Source organism: Scyliorhinus canicula, chromosome 2, assembly GCF_902713615.1.
Source record: "Scyliorhinus canicula chromosome 2, sScyCan1.1, whole genome shotgun sequence".
NCBI classification, from domain to species: Eukaryota; Metazoa; Chordata; class Chondrichthyes; order Carcharhiniformes; family Scyliorhinidae; genus Scyliorhinus; species Scyliorhinus canicula.
Window position 1 is genome coordinate 45206156 of NC_052147.1, and position 18388 is coordinate 45224543.

The window sequence follows — 18388 nt, forward strand, 5'->3', positions numbered from 1 at the left end:
CAAAGGGGACCCGAGTCACAGGGCAGGAATCACAGGAGTCCACCTCCAGTTCTGCTGTACCATCTGGGGAACCACCTAGGCGTAGTCATAGGGACTGTATGGCCAAAACATTAGACACTGAGTAAGTTGGCACAGGTGCAGAGCACAGATTAGTTATAGGGGCTAGGGCACATGTATGAACTGTTAGTCATTAAAATCACTTTCACACCTACAGAAGCTGCCTCTGTGCTCTGTCCGATGTTTGGGGGTGTGGTGTGAGGTGAGTGCCAGTGTATGTGTGAGGGGTGATAGGACGTCGGCTTCAGGTGAGTGTGGCCCCACCCCAGGTCGCCCTCGCCATCACCCCGGGCAGACGATGGGACCGTGCGCTGCAGTGTCCAGGCCGCATGCAGAGATGGTCCGGGTGGAGGGTGGTGCTGTGGCCATGGGTCAGACATTGTCAAACGATGTAGAGCCCGGAGCTCATTGCAGGGCGGGCTGTCACCATCCTCCATGGCCTGCTATAGATAGGCTTCCACCGGCAACCGTGTGAGCCCTGCCCAGTGTGCCGCAGGTGGATGTGCAATGGAGGGGAGGTGTGCATGCGGGTAATGTGAGGGTGGTTGGTGGTGGGTGGGTGGAGGAGGGTGGTTGGTGGTGGGTGGGTGGTGGGAGGGTGGTTGGTGGTGGGTGGGTGGAGGAGGGTGGTTGGTGGTGGGTGGGTGGTGGGAGGGGGGTTGGTGGTGGGTGGGTGGAGGAGGGTGGTTGGTGGTGGGTGGGTGGGGGGAGGGTGGTTGGTGGTGGGTGGGTGAAGGAGGGTGGTTGGTGGTGGGTGGGTGGGGGGAGGGTGGTTGGTGGTGGCTGGGTGGAGGAGGGTTGTTGGTGGTGGATGGGTGGGTGGGGGGAGGGTGGTTGGTGGTGGGTGGGTGGAGGAGGGTTGTTGGTGGTGGGTGGGTGGATGGGTGGGTGGGGGGAGGGTGGTTGGTGGTGGGTGGGTGGTGGAGGGTGGTTGGTGGTGGGTGGGTGGATGGGTGGGTGGGGGAGGGTGGTTGGTGGTGGGTGGGTGGTGGAGGGTGGTTGGTGGTGGGTGGGTGGAGGAGGGTGGTTGGTGGTGGGTGGGTGGAGGAGGGTGGTTGGTGGTGGGTGGGTGGGGGGAGGGTGGTTGGTGGTGGGTGGGTGGAGGAGGGTGGTTGGTGGTGGGTATGTGGGGGGAGGGTGGTTGGTGGTGGGTGGGTGGGGGGAGGGTGGTTGGTGGTGGGTGGGTGGAGGAGGGTGGTTGGTGGTGGGTGGGTGGAGGAGCGTGGTTGGTGGTGGGTGGGTGGTGGGAGGGTGGTTGGTGGTGGGTGGGTGGAGGAGGGTGGTTGGTGGTGGGTGGGTGGGGGGAGGGTGGTTGGTGGTGGGTGGGAGGAGGAGGGTGGTTGGTGGTGGGTGGGTGGGTGGGGGGAGGGTGGTTGGTGGTGGGTGGGTGGAGGAGGGTGGTTGGTGGTGGGTGGGTGGAAGAGGGTGGTTGGTGGTGGGTGGGTGGAGGAGGGTGGTTGGTGGTGGGTGGGTGGGGGGAGGGTGGTTGGTGGTGGGTGGGTGGGGGGAGGAGGGTGGTTGGTGGTGGGTGGGTGGGGAGAGGGTGGTTGATCGGCACTCACCCTCGTCGGCACTTACCCTCCCCGCTCCCCCCTCCCCGGCGCTCACCCTCGTAGGCACTTACCCTCCCCGCTCCCCCCTCCCCGGCGCTCACCCTCGTCGGCACTTACCCTCCCCGCTCCCCCCTCCCCGGTGCTCACCCTCGTCGGCACTTACCCTCCCCGCTCCCCCCTCCCCGGCGCTCACCCTCGTCGGCACTTACCCTCCCCGCTCCCCCCTCCCCGGCGCTCACCCTCGTCGGCACTTACCCTCCCCGCTCCCCCCTCCCCAGCGCTCACCCTCGTCGGCACTTACCCTCCCCGCTCCCCCCTCCCCAGTGCTCACCCTCGTCGGCACTTACCCTCCCCGCTCCCCCCCTCCCCAGCGCTCACCCTCGTCGGCACTTACCCTCCCCGCTCCCCCCTCCCCAGTGCTCACCCTAGTCGGCACTTACCCTCCCCGCTCCCCCCTCCCTGGCGCTCACCCTCGTCGGCACTTACCCTCCCCGCTCCCCCCTCCTCAGTGCTCACCCTCGTCGGCACTTACCCTCCCCGCTCCCCCCTCCCCGGCGCTCACCCTCGTCGGCACTTACCCTCCCCGCTCCCCCCTCCTCAGCGCTCACCCTCGTCGGCACTTACCCTCCCCGCTCCCCCCTCCCCAGTGCTCACCCTCGTCGGCACTTACCCTTCCTGCTCCCCCCTCCCCGGCGCTCACCCTCATCGACACTTACCCTCCCCGCTCCCCCCTCCCCAGCGCTCACCCTCGTCGGCACTTACCCTCCCCGCTCCCCCCTCCCCAGCGCTCACCCTCGTCGGCACTTACCCTCCCTGCTCCCCCCTCCCCAGCGCTCACCCTCGTCGGCACTCACCCTCCCCCCCCCGGCACTCACCCCACCATCCCCGGCACCAACCATGATCACCGACACACCCTCCACCGGCACCCGCGACCCTCCCACCTTTGGCCGAGCCGTCACGTCTCCAGTGGCCACCCCACGCTGGCCAGCATCAACCAGCACGACTGGTTGACGCCGTTAAAAAGGTTGTTTGATCTACACCGGCTGTCACGTCGGCGGGACTTCGGCCCATCCGACCCGGAGAATTGGAGCAGCCCCAGGGCCCATAGCATTGCGCCGGCCCTCGCTATTCTGCGAGGCGCGTGGCGCGATTACCGTCGGCACAAATTTTTGGCTGCTGGAGAATATTGCGGGTGGTGTTGGAGCGGCGGGCCGGGATTCATACCGCCCCCCCCCGGCGATTCTCTGACCCATCGAGGGGGTCGGAGAATCCAGCCCCCGGTTGGCATCATTATTCTCACAGCCAATCAATGCCATCTAAACTTCAAATGCAGGTTACAGTCTTGAATACAATGAAAGCCAATTTACTTTCAGAATGTAGTTCTCTGTTTGCACACATTCTGTCGGAACTAAATAGTGCTTTTTCCCGTGTCCTTTACATTCCAGTTACCAAGTATTTCTGTGGCAGGTCAGGAATTGGACGTGTTTCAGACTGAGGGCAGTCCTGGACAACAAGGTGCTGCAGTTATGAGATATGAAGACAGCGTTCAAAGATTATGGTCAAACCTCTTAGTAACAGTTGCATGGAAATCCCAATTGCATACAAATTAAGTCAAAAAAACATTTTATGCAAGTATAATTCTATTTTCATCTCTATCATTGTTATGTTATGCTTCTTCATGTGGCATAAGCTGCTTCCTTGATGTATACTCTGACAAAGGAAGGTTCAGACTTGGAGATAGGTTTAACACATTTATTGAACAGTTAACAATTCTCCTACTTGAGTTCGACTCTCCTGCTAATCTTGCTATAGTAACTCAATCTAACCAACCAGTCTGCTCTAACCCATGCGGTGGGTGTGATGCTTTCTGATCTGCCCCTGTCCTTCTGAGTGTCGCCTATGGAAAGAGGAAGAGCATGTGTGCCCTGTCCTTTTATATGGGTAGCCCCCTGGTGGTAGTGTCACCTCTGGGTGTGTCTTGACTGCCCATTAGTCATGTCCTATCTTACTGACCTATTGGTTGAATATCTGTGTGTCATGATGTCTCTGGTGTTCCCTCTAGTGTTTACTCAGTCGCAGTACACCTACATTAACCCCTTGTGTATTTACAGTGATGCATATCACCACAATCAAATTATTCCAGTCAAAATGGGTAAACTGATTATACGGGGAGAATGTGCAAACTTCACACGGGCAGTGACCCAGAGCCAGGATCGAACCTGGGACCTCGGTGCCGTGAGGCAGCAGTGCTAACCACTGTGCCACTGAGCTGCCCTTCAGTGTCACTTTTAATGATGTTACCTAATTTCTCAAATATTCTTGTTCCCTCTAGCTTTAGTTGAATGATTGTCTAAGCAAGTATATTATAGGAATCATGTGACTGGTAGAACAGTGCTACAAGGGTATACTTTTGGAGAAATGTGCTTGACTTTCACTGCCCATATTTTTATTTCACATCAAAAACCCTAGTGCTTATGATATTTATACAATGCAAACGTACCTCAAACAATCCTTGTTTCTTTGCAAAAGAGCCTCCTTCAAGTGTCCAAAAGTAAATGTGTGATTTTCCGCAAGTAACAATGATGTTTGTCTCTGTTGGATGGAAATCTGCTGCAAAGACTGGCTCGTTTGAACACTGGCAAGGGTACAAGTGAACACATATTTATATACTTGTTTGAATTAATCAGTAATTGAACAAAACACAGAGTTGACTTCAGAAAGTTTTCTGAACGTACACTTGCTTTGACTCACAGCACAGTAATTGAATAATTTTTGGGATGTCTTGATTATTTTTAGGGGAGTGCATGGATAAGCTGGTCTCAGGAAATTGCCACGGTTACTCTTCATTGACTTAAAAGGGGATGCTCATAGAGTAGTGTCGGCCATTTTTCACATTCCTGCTGCCTCATCACTACAGACTGAAAGTTCAATTACAGGAATTTGCCCATATTGTGCAATTACATTCTGCCATTGGGAGCAAACTCTAGGCACATCTGTAACTTCACTCAGTGGAAGATAGCCTGAAAATTATACCATAAGGGACAAATGCCCATGTGGAGGTGGGGAATCCACAGAAGAAACTGAGCCTGAAAAGGTTATTTTGCAGCTTCTGAATTAGGGATAACTCACACTTTCAAATTAAACCATCAATGTTCCACATCAAGGCTATTTCAACTATCTTTGTGGACATTTCAGAATGAAGACCACAGGTGGCTGAAAATCGGTGTGCAAAAAAAGTCAATACAAGTGAACAGGCATAATCTGCAAATGTGCATCCATTTCACATCTCCTTTAATTAAATACCTGACTTCTAGGATCTGTGGGAGAGCCTGTCAGTACGACTAGCGATTAAATGTTGAAGGTGTGAAGCACAGGGAAGTAAGTTTTTGAATCAAATGCAATTCCTTCATTTACCTTTGGCTTTGATATGCAGTTGAAAGTCACAGTTGAAGTTCACCTTTTTTTAAATTCATTTTTATGGGATGTGGGCTTCGCTAGGCCAGCATTTGTTGCCCATCCCTAATTTCCCTTGAGACGGTGGTGGTGAGCTGCCTTCTGAACTGCTGCAGTCCATGAGGTGTGGGTACACCCACTGTGCTATTAGGGAGGGAGTTCCAAGATTTTGACAGAGCGACAGTGAAGGAACGGCGATATATTTCCAAGTCAGGGTGGTGAGTGACGTGGAGGAGAGCTTCCAAGTGGTGGTGTTTCCATGGATCTGCTGCCCTTGTCCTTCTACATGGCAGTGGTTATGGGTTTGGAAGGTGCTGCCTAAGAAGCCTTGGTAAGTGCCTGCAGTGTAAAATGTATATGGTACATACTGGCTGCTACTGTGGGTCGATGGTGGAGGGAGTGAATGTTTATGGAAGGGGTGCCAATCAAGCGGACTGCTTTGTCCTGGATGGTGTCGAGCTTCTTGAGTGTCATTGGAGCTGCACTCACCCATGCAAGTGGAGAGTATTCCATCACACCCCTGACTTGTGCCTTCTAGATAGTGGGCAGGCTTTGTGGAGTCAGGAGGTGGGTTACTCATCGCAGGATTCAAAACCTCTGACCTGCTCTGTAGCTACAGTATTTATATGTCTAGTCCAGTTCAGTTTCTGATTAATGGTCTCCCCCAGGATGTTGATAGTGGGGGATTCAGTGATGGTAATGTCATTAAATGTCAAGGGCCGATGATTTGATTCTTTCTTATTGGAGCCGGTCATTGTCGGCACTTGTGTGGTGTGAGTGTAACTTGCCACTTGTCAGCCCAAGCCTGGATATTGTCCAGGTCTTGCTGCATTTGTATGTGGACTGCTACAGTGTCTGAGGAGTCAGGAATGGTGCTGAACATTGTATAGTCATCAGCGAATATCCCTATATCTGAGCTTGTGATGGAAGGAAGGCCATTGATGAAACAACTAAAAATGGTTGGGCTGAGGACATTACCCTGAGGAACTCCTACAGTGATGTCCCGGGGCTGAGGTGACTGACCTCTAACAACCACAGCCATCTTCCTTTGTGATAGGTTTAACTCCAACCAGTGGAGAGTTTCTCCCCTGATTCCCATTGACTCCAGTTTTGCTGGGGCTTCTTGATTCCACAGTACTGGGGAGATACCAGTGTTGTGGTTGTACAGGAACAGCTTGGCTAGGGGGGCGACATATTCTGGAGCACAAGTCTTCAGTACTATTGCCAGAATATTGTAAGGGCCCATAGCCTATGCAGTATCCAGTGCATTCGGCTATTTCTTCATCTCACGCGGGGTGAATCAAATTGGATGAAGACTGACATCTGTGATGCTGGGGACCTCTGGAGGAGACCGAGATGGATCATCCACTTGACACTTCTGGCTGAAGATTAATGTGAATGCTTCGGCATTGTCTTTTGCATTGATGTGCTAGACTCCTCCATCATTGAAGGTATTTGTGGAGCCTCCTCCTCCAGTGAGTTGTGTAATTGTCCTTCACCATTCACGACTGGATGTGGCAGGACTGGAGAGCTTAGATCTGATCCACTGGTTGTGTGGTCACTTAGCTCCGTCTATCACTTGCTGCTAATGTAGTTTCATGCAAGTAGTCCTGTGTTGTAGCTTCACAAGGTTGACACCTAATTTTTCGGTATGACTGGTGTTGCTCCTGGCTCTTCATTGAACCAGAGTTGTTCCCCTGGATTGATGGTAATGGTAGAGTGGGGGATATGCCGGGCCATGAGATTACAGATTGTGGCTGAGTACAATTCTGCTGTTGCTGATGACTCACAGCACCTCATGGTTGCCCAGTCTTGAGTTTCTGGATCTGTTTTGAATCTATCCCATTTAGCATGATGGAAGGTATCCTCAATGTGAAGACGGGTCTTCATCTCCACAACACTGTGCAGTGGTCACTCCTACCGATACTATAATGAACAGATACATCTGCAGCAGGCAGGGTGGTGAGGATAATGCTTTTCCCTCTTATTAGTCCCCTTAGGACCTGTTGCAGACCCAGTCTTCCAACTATGTCCTTTAGGGCTTGGCCAGTAGTGGTGTTACTGAGCCACTCTTGATGATGGACATTGAAGTCCCTCACCAGAGTACATTCTGTGCCATTGCCACCCTCAGAGCTTCCTCCAAGTGGTGTTCAGCATGGAGGATACTGATTGATAATACATGGTAATCAGAAGGAGATTTCCTTGAACATGTTTGACCTGAACACTTGAGGCCTCATGGGGTTCAGAGTCGATGTTGAGGATACTCCCTCCCGACTGTATACCACTGTGCCACCACCTCTGCTGGGTCTGTCCTGCCGGTGGGACAGGATATATCCAGGAATGAGGATGATGGTGTCTGGGACGTTATCTGGAAGGTATGATTCTGTGACTGTGACTATGTCAGTTTTTGAGACAACTCTCCGAATTTCCCCAGATGTCAGTAAGGAGGACTTGGGTCGACAGGGCTGGGTTTGCCGTTGTCATTTCCAGTGTCCAGGTCTGTCTATTTTCTTTCCTATTTATTGACTTCGTAGTAGTGTGATAGAACTGAATAGCTTACTAGACCATTTCAGAGGGCACTGTTGTGGATTGGAGTCACAGGTGAGGAATGCAGATTTCCTTAGTGAACCAGCTGGGTTTTTTACGACAATCGACAATAGTTCATGGTCATCGAGTCATAGAATCCCTACAGAAGGAGGCCATTCAGCCCATCAAGTCTGCACCGACCCTCTGAAAGGGCACCCTACCTAGATCCACCCCCACACCCTGGACTAAGTCCCCACGCCGGCGTGAAAATGGTGGTATTTTACGCCAGGAAAACTGCATATCCATTGACACTAAGGGGCTTTATTATTGGCCAATCAACTTAACCTGCATATTTTTGGTCATCATAGAATATATAGATTGAATCCCTACAGTGCAGAAGGAGGCCATTTGGCCCACTGAGTTTGCGCTGACCCTCCGAAAGAGCGCCCTACTTCCACCCAATCCCCTGCCCTATCCCCGGAACCCCATCTAACCTTTGGACACCAAGGGTCAATTTAACATGGCCAATCCACTTAACCTGCACATCTTTGGACTGTGGAAGGACCTCAGAGCACCCGGAGCAAACCCACGCAGACACGGGGAGAATGTGAAAACTCCAAAGACAGTTACCCGAGGTCAGAATTGAACCTGGGTCCCTGGTGCTGTGAGGCAGCAGTGCTAAGCACTGTGCCAAGTTTTAATTCCGGATATTTATTGGATTCAGTATCTCATGGTGGGATTCGAACCTGGGTCCCCAGAGTATTAACCTGGGTCTTTGGATTACCAGTCCAGTGACAACACCACTATCTTACCCCCCTCCCCGGTTGTGGCCTATACATTCTCCTGTACACACTCTGCCTTATCCTTCCCCTCCTCTGGTTAAAAATAACAAAACAAATCTGACAGAATATATTACAATATAAATAGTTGATTTGATTGACTGTTATCATGATTCCTGAACAGCCAATCAAAGAAAATATTTGCAGTATTATAGAGATAAGGATGTTCAGAAAGAAAATACCTTAATATCACCTAGTCTCTCTACTTTCTGCCAATCCCATACTGAAAGGACATGGTCATTAGAATCATCCACTGCACACAAAGTAGAGCCTCCATTCTGGAAAAGAAATGAATGGAAATACACATACATAACAGAACTCCCTACAGTGTTTCATAGAAAATTCATTCTACTCAGTGAGTACCTCCTGACACTTACCGATTTTGAGAAAGCTATGCAGGTCACTGATCGATCAAAGAAACCTGTTCCAATAGTGTGCAGTGTGTTCAAACTCACCGAATCCCAGATTCGAACATGAGGGGCGGCTTGCTGTGCAAATAAAGCAGAGGTAGGTTCATTTCACTTCAGTTTAGTCAGCAACAAGTACTTTCTGAAATGGCTCAGCAATCTTTAATGGAAATATGAATAGATTTTCCACACAATTTCTTAATTGTATCGCTGCAGTTTAAATGATCTACTTAAAGCTTCATTAAAGTGAGTCGAGATGCTTTCGAATAGACTGTGGGGGAGTCCATTATTGAAACTCCAATCAAAGTGAATGAGATGCATTATGTGCCAGCGTGTCCTATTTCACTTTACATTATCTGTTACTTGGATGAATAAATAGTACCACACACATTTCCATCCTTGGTTATCCCTGCTACCTGACCAGTTGCTATGGTGATTCTGTCAGGGTGGACTGCAAGGCTATGAAAAGAAAACAAAAATATGTCAGTTGTTGCATCAAAACAAAGACATGACTCATGTTGTTCCTAACTAGATTTTCTGGTGTATCAATCGCAGCTGAGAGTCTGTGAGCATTTCAGTGTTGTTTGCAATTTAATCCTCAATAGAGCTAAAACAAACACATTGACTAGGGCTGGATTCTCCGGACCCTCAGCCATGCTTTTCTCAACGGTGCGCATCCCGCTGGGGGCCGGATTCTATCTTCCCGCCGCTTGTCAATGGGATTTCCCGTTGGAGTCACCCCACGCTGCCGGGAAACCCACAAATGGAGGTGCGTTGCCAGCGGGAAAAGTGAATTGCAATGATCGGAGAATTCCGACCAGTGCGCGACATCAGTCGGTAAATAAGTGCAATTTGAAAAACAGGAACATTTAGGTCATCCGAAACTTTCCAGCAGGTTTCCTGCCAGCATGAAGAATAACACCACTACAGCAAACAGATGTAAATCAATTGCTGCCTGGCCAGGAAAGATGAATCAGACACACATGATTAGCTGAGAGATTGCCTGTAAAAAGAGTTACCATTCACAGCGACAAGCAGCAAATTGAACTCCGGCACATTTTCCTTCATGCTTTTTTAAAACTCACCACTTGACGTCATCATTGTGGCCGGTATAATGTCTCTGAAGTTGTTCCTCCACATTGTATAGTACGACCACAGACGCAATGAAATACACAATCTCACCGGTTGGCAGAAGGTACAGATTACAGCGGCAATCCCGGCCTCGGTAGCCATAACTGAAGTATTGGTCAAGGGCATTAACTGGAGTAAGTGGTGAAGCTTCACACAGATCAAGAGGATCAATAAAGTTGATTTGAATTCTGAGACACTTTGATATTACATAGCAGACGATGCCGGGATCAGGTGAATTGGTTGTGAAAACATTGAAAAATAATGCAGGTCTGTGTCATGTTTGCAATTTTAAAACAAACTGAAGGTTGGGTCATTTTTAATGCACCAGTGGGAGGGCAATAGAGAGAAACAAACACACATTCAAATCCTGTTTTCTTTGGACAGGGTTTTCCAGTCGCGCCGACTGCGGGAATTGTCACGGGAAGGACGGAACATCTGATGGACCAGCACAGGTCCCTGGATTTTGGGCAGAAATTTCCAGTCCCCCGGGAGGCCACAAAATTCCACCTCTAAATGTTTTCCCTCCTCTAAATAGTGCAGCAATTAGCTGTATGTTTCTCAATGGGATTGCAATATGATTCTAACTAACAGCAACTAGGAATGGGCAATAATGCAACCTTGCTGGCACGATCTAGGGTGCTAGCTGTGATTTAATGTATTCCTGGTGGATTCATCGCATAACCTGCCCCTCACGCTCCAGCTATTAGTCCATTCTTATGATGCACTGCCTCCTTACACCAAATGGAAATCTAAAACAGCCATTATCCAATTGAATGAATCATAGAATGATAGAATTTACTGTGCAGAAGGAGGCCATTCGGCCCATCGAGTCTGCACCAGCTCTTGGAAAGAGCACCCTACCCAAGTCCACACCTCTACCCTATCCCCGTAACCCAGTAACCCCACTCAACCTTTTTGGACACTAAGGGAAATTTAGTATGGCCAATCCACCTAGTCTGCACATCTTTGGACTGTGGGAGGAAACCAGAGCACCCGGAGGAAACCCACCCAGACACAGGGAGAACGTGCAGACTCCGCACAGACAGTGACCCAAGCCGGGAATCGAACCTGGGACCCTGGCGCTGTGAAACAACTGCGCTAACCACTGTGCTACCATGCTTGACTATCAGCCAAGCAGCCTTGTTTTTCTTTCCATTTTCAATATTTTTACATCTGGTAAAGAGAAATGTTCAAAGAAAGTGAGAAAAGAAAAAAACCCAGGGGGCTATTCTCCAATATACAGCCCAAATGTTTGTGCGTCGTGACGTAGGCCGGGGGGGGGGGGGTGGGGGGACCGGCCCACTGATCGGTGTGCCCCGATCGCGGGCCAGACCCCATCGGAGGCCCACCCGGTGAAGGAGCCCCACCCCCCACAGGCCGCCCCCGACCATTCGCCCAGAGTTCCCGCCGGCAGCGACCAGGGGTGAACAGCGGCGGTGGGACTCTGTCGTATCGGCGCGGCCTCTCGGCCCATTCGGGCCGGAGAATCGGCAGCCAGCACAAATGGAGCCGATTCTCCACACCTCGGAAAATCGCGGTTGCGGCGATTCACCAGCCCGGCGCGGGGCTCGGAGAATCGCCCCCCCCCCCCCCCCAATCTTTTTTAAGTCCCGATGATTTTTCTCCATGCAGCTGCGTCCTGGAGATTGATCTTCAATTCCTGGAGACTCCAGGCCATTTCTGGAGGGTTGGCAACCCTGTGCCCATTGCCCAAGAACAAGCTTAAACAGCAGGTTCCGAAAAAGAGTTCTGATGAAAGGTCATCAACCCCATTTCTCTCTCCACAGATGCTGCCTGACTTGTTTGAGATTTTCCTCGAATTTCCTGTTTCTCTTCAGGATATTTGAGGGGCATTTCATTCTAAATCGCATGCCCTTGGTTTCAGCTTAGGGAAAACAATTTGCTCTCTGAGGGAATAGATATATTTAGCAGTGTGCATTGTAGTGCAACTTGATTTTTGCGACCATGCAAATTAATTGTTTTGAACTCTTTTTCTGATGTAAGGGTTTTATATTTAGTTTCAAAGTAGCTGCGATAAATAAAATGGTGTATTAGGAACAGTTGAAATGAAATGAAATGAAAATCGCTTATTGTCATGAGTAGGCTTCAATGAAGTTACTGTGAAAAGCCCCTAGTCGCCACATTCCAGCGCCTGTCCGGGGAGGCTGGTACAGGAATCGAACCGTGCTGCTGGCCTGCTTGGTCTGCTTTCAAAGCCAGCGATTTAGCCCAGTGAGCTAAACCAGCCCCTCAGTTCAAACGCGTGGGTCATTTGTCATACTTAGAACAGTACAAGACAGGAAGAAAATATAACCAGCAGCCCCTCCTTCAAAGTAGGATCAAAACAGAGAGAAGCTTAAAAAGCTCTCACTGTCTCAGTTATCTCCTTGGTGTTCTAAATATCATGCTGAAGTGGCATTAAATATTTACATAGTCAAATATTGTTACAGCTGGCGATCTGGAGAACTGAATTGATATGATACAAATTGTGTTTAGCACAACGTAGGAGCACAAACGTCATTCGCAAATACAACCCTGCAGTTATGTGCTTTCTTAATTGGCAGGATTGCAGCCTTAAATCAGGTAGTTTATCTCACCAGCACATTGGGGTGGGAACCACTTCCAACTTCAAAATCCATTGTGCCGCCAAATTTTCTTGTGTGACTTATTCCCGCCCACAATGTTCAAACTGAGCTTTGTGCATCCATCGATATTTATTGTTTTGAGGGTCTGTGGCATCACTGCCCTGTTATTCCAAGGTTTACTCAATGGGTAAATTATGTTGCAATATTGAGGATGAGAGGTTCCGAGATCAGCTAAGACAGGCAGAAGTAAGTAATGTTTGAGCCTTGGCAGCTTTTCAGTCAACTATGTCCTTCACAATCATATCATTTTTGAAATATTTTTCCCAGCTTGCTGAGCTTTTGTGTTTTTCCACATTACCCAGAAGAAACACTTCAGGATGTGGTGGCAAGAGTATTTTGTGGAATGTACAAGACATCACTAATCATGTTGGATAAAGCTGGAGATATTTTTGCTGTTATTTTTCATGTTTGTTATATGTTTCCAGCAGCTCCCTATGGAACTGCTGTTATCTGCATCTCTGGACCCTGTACCTCCTGGACAGCCTGGTGCTACCTCCTCCCTGTCACAACCATGGGACTTTGAAAGGGATGGCTTGACAAGTGCAGCTATTCTGAAAAATGACAGCCTCAAATAAACATGTTCCAGGGCAGTTGAAACGCCATAGCATTCAAGGCTATGGACCAAGTGCAGGAAGATGGATTAAAATGGATCGGTGTTTGAAAGCCGGCATCGAAAGGGCCAGAATTCTCTGGCCATTGGGATTCTCTGTTCCCACCTCAATGTACCCCCATGGGTTTCCCGCGTTGTGGGGTGGCTTCATTTGGAAATCCCATTGACAAGCGACGGGAGTAGAGAATCCCGCCACCAGAGAACGGTGCGCCACCGAGAAACAAGTGGCTGCGGAACCGAAGAATTCAGCCCCTGATGGGCCGAAGGGCCTCTTAGGGTGCTGTAATGCAGTGTTCTTCAAATTTTTTTTCCGGGGACCCATTTTTACTAACCGGCCAACCTTCGGGACCCAACCAGGCCGACCTTTGCGACCCACGCCGACCGACCTTCGTGGCCCACGCCGGCCGACCTTCGCGACCCACGCCGGCCGACCTGCGCGACCCACCATTTTCTCTTACCTTGTCTGCTGCTGACAAAAATGGAGGAAATGGTTTTGGGTCTCTTTTGGCCCTCGTACACGCTCCTCCAATGGAACCTGTTGGATGAAGGTGAAGCCTTCCAGTGTCGGAAAGTATGGAGTCTCCATCTGTCCAAAGTTCTGCATTTTTTTCCTGTAAATTTATATCAAATAAACCCCCGCCCCGAACTTGTAAAAAAAAATAAAAATAAAATGAATAAAATAAATGGAAAGAATGAATAAAACCCCCCTGAACTTGTAAATAAAATGAATAAAATAAATGAAAAAAATAAAAATTAAATGAATAAAATAAATGAATAAAAACCATTACAGAACTTGTAAACCAAAAAGTTGTAACCATTTTAAAAAAACAGCGGCCGCACTGCATGTGCTTGCCCGATTATTGGCACGCATGCACATTTGCACATGCGCGCCGATCCAACGGCTCCGCGACCCTCCCGACACTCGCCCGCGACCCACCTGTGGGTCGTGCCCCCGACTTTGTAGAACACTGCTGTAATGTCTCTCTGGCTATGACTGGATATATCTCCAACATTTGTATTAAAGCAAAATGTTTAAGGGAAACATTATATCACTTGTGTGTATCAGAGTGAGCATTATGTCTTTCTCCGCTACTAATCAAATTAGGTGTCAATTATTGCACTGTTCTACTTAGCTTCAAGTGTTGGGTAACCATTGCATCATAATGTTGTCTCAGTGCTGGCAACATCACCATCACCACTACCTTAAGCCATATGAGTGTCTCGTTTCCACGGTTTTCAATTGCATAGATAAGGCATGGTGCGGAAGAATACTATTGGGCCCATTGTATCTGCACCAACTCTCTGAATGAGCAACTCTACCATAACCCTGCAAATTCTTCTCTTTCATATAAGAAATTAGTTCACTTTTTAATGCTTCAATTGAACCTGCCTCAACCACGCTCTCAGGAAATCTTCGTTGCATAAACATGTTTTTCCTCATTTCACTTTTGCTTCTTTTACTGATTACTTGAAATCTGGGTCCTCTCATTCTCTATCCTTTCTAGAGTGGGGACCATTTATCCCTATCTACTCTGTCTAGGTGAGTCAAAATTTTGAATATCTCCATCAAATCTTCTCTCAATATTTATTTTCTCTAAGCAAAACAGGCCTAACTTCTCAAATCTATCGTCATAACCAAATTTCCATATCTCTGAACCATTCCCGTGAATCTTTTCTGCACCCTCACCAATGCCTTCATATCCTTCCTAAAGTGCAACATGCAGAACTCAAAATGTGACTTACACAAATTCAACATAACCTCTCCCGCACTTGCACTCGATGCCCCTGTGAATAAAACCCAGGATGCTGTACGCTTTATGAACTGCTCTCTGAACTTGTCCTGCCACCTTCAATGCTTTACACACATATACACCCAAGTCTCTCTGCCCCTCCGCTCCTTTAGAGCTGTACCCTTTATTTTATATTGCCTCCCCATGTTCAAATGATAACTAAGCACCCAATTAAGGGTTTCATGCTCTCCTGACTGAGCTATCTGGGCTTTAAGTTTGAAGCCCCAGATCCACGTCCTCCCCGTGTGTGCGTGGGTTTCCTCCGGGTGCTCCGGTTTCCTCCCACAGTCCAAAGATGTGCGGGTTAGGTGGATTGGCCAGGATAAATTGCCCTTAGTGTCCTTAAAAAAGTAAGGTTAAGGGGGGGGTTGTTGGGTTACGGGTATAGGGTGGATACGTGGGTTTGAGTAGGGTGATCATTGCTCGGCACAACATCGAGGGCCGAAGGGCCTGTTCTGTGCTGTACTGTTCTATGTTCTATCCTAGTTTACTGACCTTGAAGCAATGCTAGTAGACAAAACTGACTGCAGTCATTGTACACAGTCCCCTTTATTCGTTCAGGGGCTGTGGACATCGCTGGCTGGGCCATCACTTATTGCCCGTCCCTAATTCCCATTGAACTGCGTGTGTCAGAGGGCATCTAAGAGTCAATCAATTGTGGGTTTGGAGTTCCACACCAGGTAAGGACATTCATGAACCAAATGATTTTATACAAAAATTAACAATAGTTATCTTGAGACTTTTAATTCCAGATTTTTTTAATGTTTTGTTGTGAAATTGGAATTTAAAAAAAAAAATAGATTTAGAATACCCCAATTCATTTTTTTCCAATTATGGGGCAATTTAGCGTGGCCAATCCACCTACCTTTGGGTTGTAGGGGCGAAACCCACGCAAACACGGGGCGAATGTGCAAACTCCACACGGACAGTGACCCAGGGCCGGGATTGAACCTGGGAACCTCAGCGCCTTGAGGCAGCAATGCTAACCACTGTGCCACCATGCTGCCCGAAATTGGAATTTCTGCTGTGGTGGGATTTAAACCCAGGTCCCCCAAGCATTATCCTGGATCTTTGGATTACTAGTCCAGTGACAATAGCACAACACCACCACCACTGCTCTGATGTTGCAATAGCTCCTTTTGTTATTGTGGACCTCACAAAATGGTAATTTATCACCAGAGCACAGCTTTATGGAATTCAAATGGCCCTTCCAGTTCATTGAGAGTGGGAGTAGGCTGGAAAACTTACATTTCCTACAATACAGAAATTCTGTGTAGCAGGGTTACATGTGGTAAGAAGGCAATCGGATTGGGGGAAATGATCCTTTTACTTATTAGGAAACATCAAATCTAAAAAGTAGCATTGTCCTTGTGGTGGTATGATTAGCATAGCTGCCTGCCATTGGTGCAGAACACCGGCTTACCATTGGTCCTGGTCGGTCATGTGCCTCTCGACCGATTGGTTGAGACCAGTCATGTGACGGCTCCATGATTGCTCGAGAGGCTGAGTTAACCCCGCCTCCAGGGCAGGGTATAAATACCCAGTACTCCCGGCGGTCATCCATTTACTGTAATCGACTGTAGGGCTAACATCTAGCTGATTAAAGCCATACTTTTGTTCAGCAACTCGTCTCGTGTTCAATTGATGGTACATCAGTCCTACAGATTAAATAATAACTTCAAAATAATAACAAATCTTACAAGTTTCATCAGCTGATGCATGGCAATGGAGGAAGATGGCGGCACAGTGGGAATGTCACTGGGCTTTCAGTCCAGTAGGCCCAAATTAATGCCCTGAAGACAAGGGTTCAAATTCCACCAATAGGAGCTGGTGGAATTCAAATTTGATGACTACTTGTGATGTTAATAAAGATCATTATTAAATAACAAAATCTGGAATACAAAGCCGGCTTGAGTAATGGTGACCCCGCAAGACTTTTCAATTGTCGTTAAAAACCAATCTAGTTCACTAAAGTGCCCTCTTTAGGGTAGGAAATCTGTCGTCCTTTCCTGGTCTGGCCTACATGTGACTCCATGGCAATGTGACTCTCAACTGCCCTCCTCTGAAATGGCCGAGCAAGCCACTCAGTTCAAGGGGCAATTCGGGATGGGCAACAGATGCTGGCCATGCCAGTGACGTCCACATCCCATGAAAGAATATATATATATATTTTTAACAAGTACTGCAATTTTCCAAAGAGTGTTCTGATGAAAACATTTCCACAGAAGAGACATAAAGGAATTAAAACAAAAACAGACAGCACTTTTCAAACAAGTTAATGCAGGATTTGGGTCTGGTATCTGGAATTTAAAAAGCACAAATGTAAAATAATATCCATCAAAAGTCACAAAAATAGAATCTAGCCCTCAGGACATTTTCACAGGGAGTGAGAATCTCGCACAGCCATCATTTTATTCAATACTTTTAATAACCAGATCTGCTATTTTTAACCACTGTGGCTTGCTGAAATGAAAAAGTATTTAACAACTGTACATTACGGTTAAATAATTCAACGTTGGAGTCTGCAGGCTGAAGGATACACCCAGTCTAGCTTTAGCTTTTTGGCTGGAAGTTCACCTTTATCTTCCAAACTGTAGGTCTCCTTAATAACCTGGGGCATATACATGGTGATTGGACGACCACGCAGGAACATTTTAATATATCCTTCCTCTATAAAAAGGACAGAGAATATAATGCTCATTTCTTGAAAGCGCTGTTATAACAACAATATAAGGTGCAATAAGATCTGATAAACTGGCAGCAATATTCAGAGAGAGAGAGAGAGAGACAAAGGGAGAGGAATTGAAGGACAGCCAACACCAACATTTGATTTCAAATCGGAACTGTCTTTATTACATAAAAGGTTTCACACAATGTCATTACATGCAGTGGATGCTGCTAATGTTAAAACAATGAAGCAAAATTATTCAAAGTGCAACAGTTGGTGACCACATTCCATCCGACCAAAATAACATCAGCGGCGCATGCTATTTAGTCAATATTATGCATCCAAAACAACAAACGTAATGCAGGAAACAGTGTGCGGAAAAAAAAGAGAGGACGATAGAGCAAAATATGACATAGAAATGTAAATGACAGACACATAATAGGACAAAATAAAACAAGACAGATGTATTCCTTCACAGCCCAACAAATACTTCATTCTGAAATGGAGTTAAAAGCAGATCTGGAAGTATTGGCTAGGGGATTTAAGTGGACTCAGCAAACTTGGAGACCTTGACAAAGCAATAGGGCTGATGAGAATCTGACTTGGGCTTTTAGGAAATGGTAAGGTCAGAGAGGGTGACTTGCGACTTCCAAGCTTCCCAACAGGTTTAATTGAGGTTGTTCCAGATTCTTCAACAGTTAGTTCTGGG

At 48.0% G+C, this 18388-nt stretch overlaps 1 protein-coding gene across 10 annotated transcripts in view; it reads right to left on the reverse strand.

Annotated features, from left to right (window-relative positions):
• Positions 1-18388, reverse strand: part of eml1 (EMAP like 1) — a 272486-nt gene that overhangs the window by 41052 nt on the left and 213046 nt on the right. For all 10 annotated transcript variants that reach the window (XM_038777141.1, XM_038777093.1, XM_038777151.1 and 7 more), the window contains 6 exons: positions 17552-17681; positions 9921-10070; positions 9225-9294; positions 8806-8916; positions 8611-8706; positions 4111-4245 (listed from right to left, as the gene is read on the reverse strand). In XM_038777141.1, coding sequence (XP_038633069.1) covers positions 4111-4245; positions 8611-8706; positions 8806-8916; positions 9225-9294; positions 9921-10070; positions 17552-17681 — 692 coding nt within the window. The remainder of the gene's footprint in view (positions 1-4110; positions 4246-8610; positions 8707-8805; positions 8917-9224; positions 9295-9920; positions 10071-17551; positions 17682-18388) is intronic.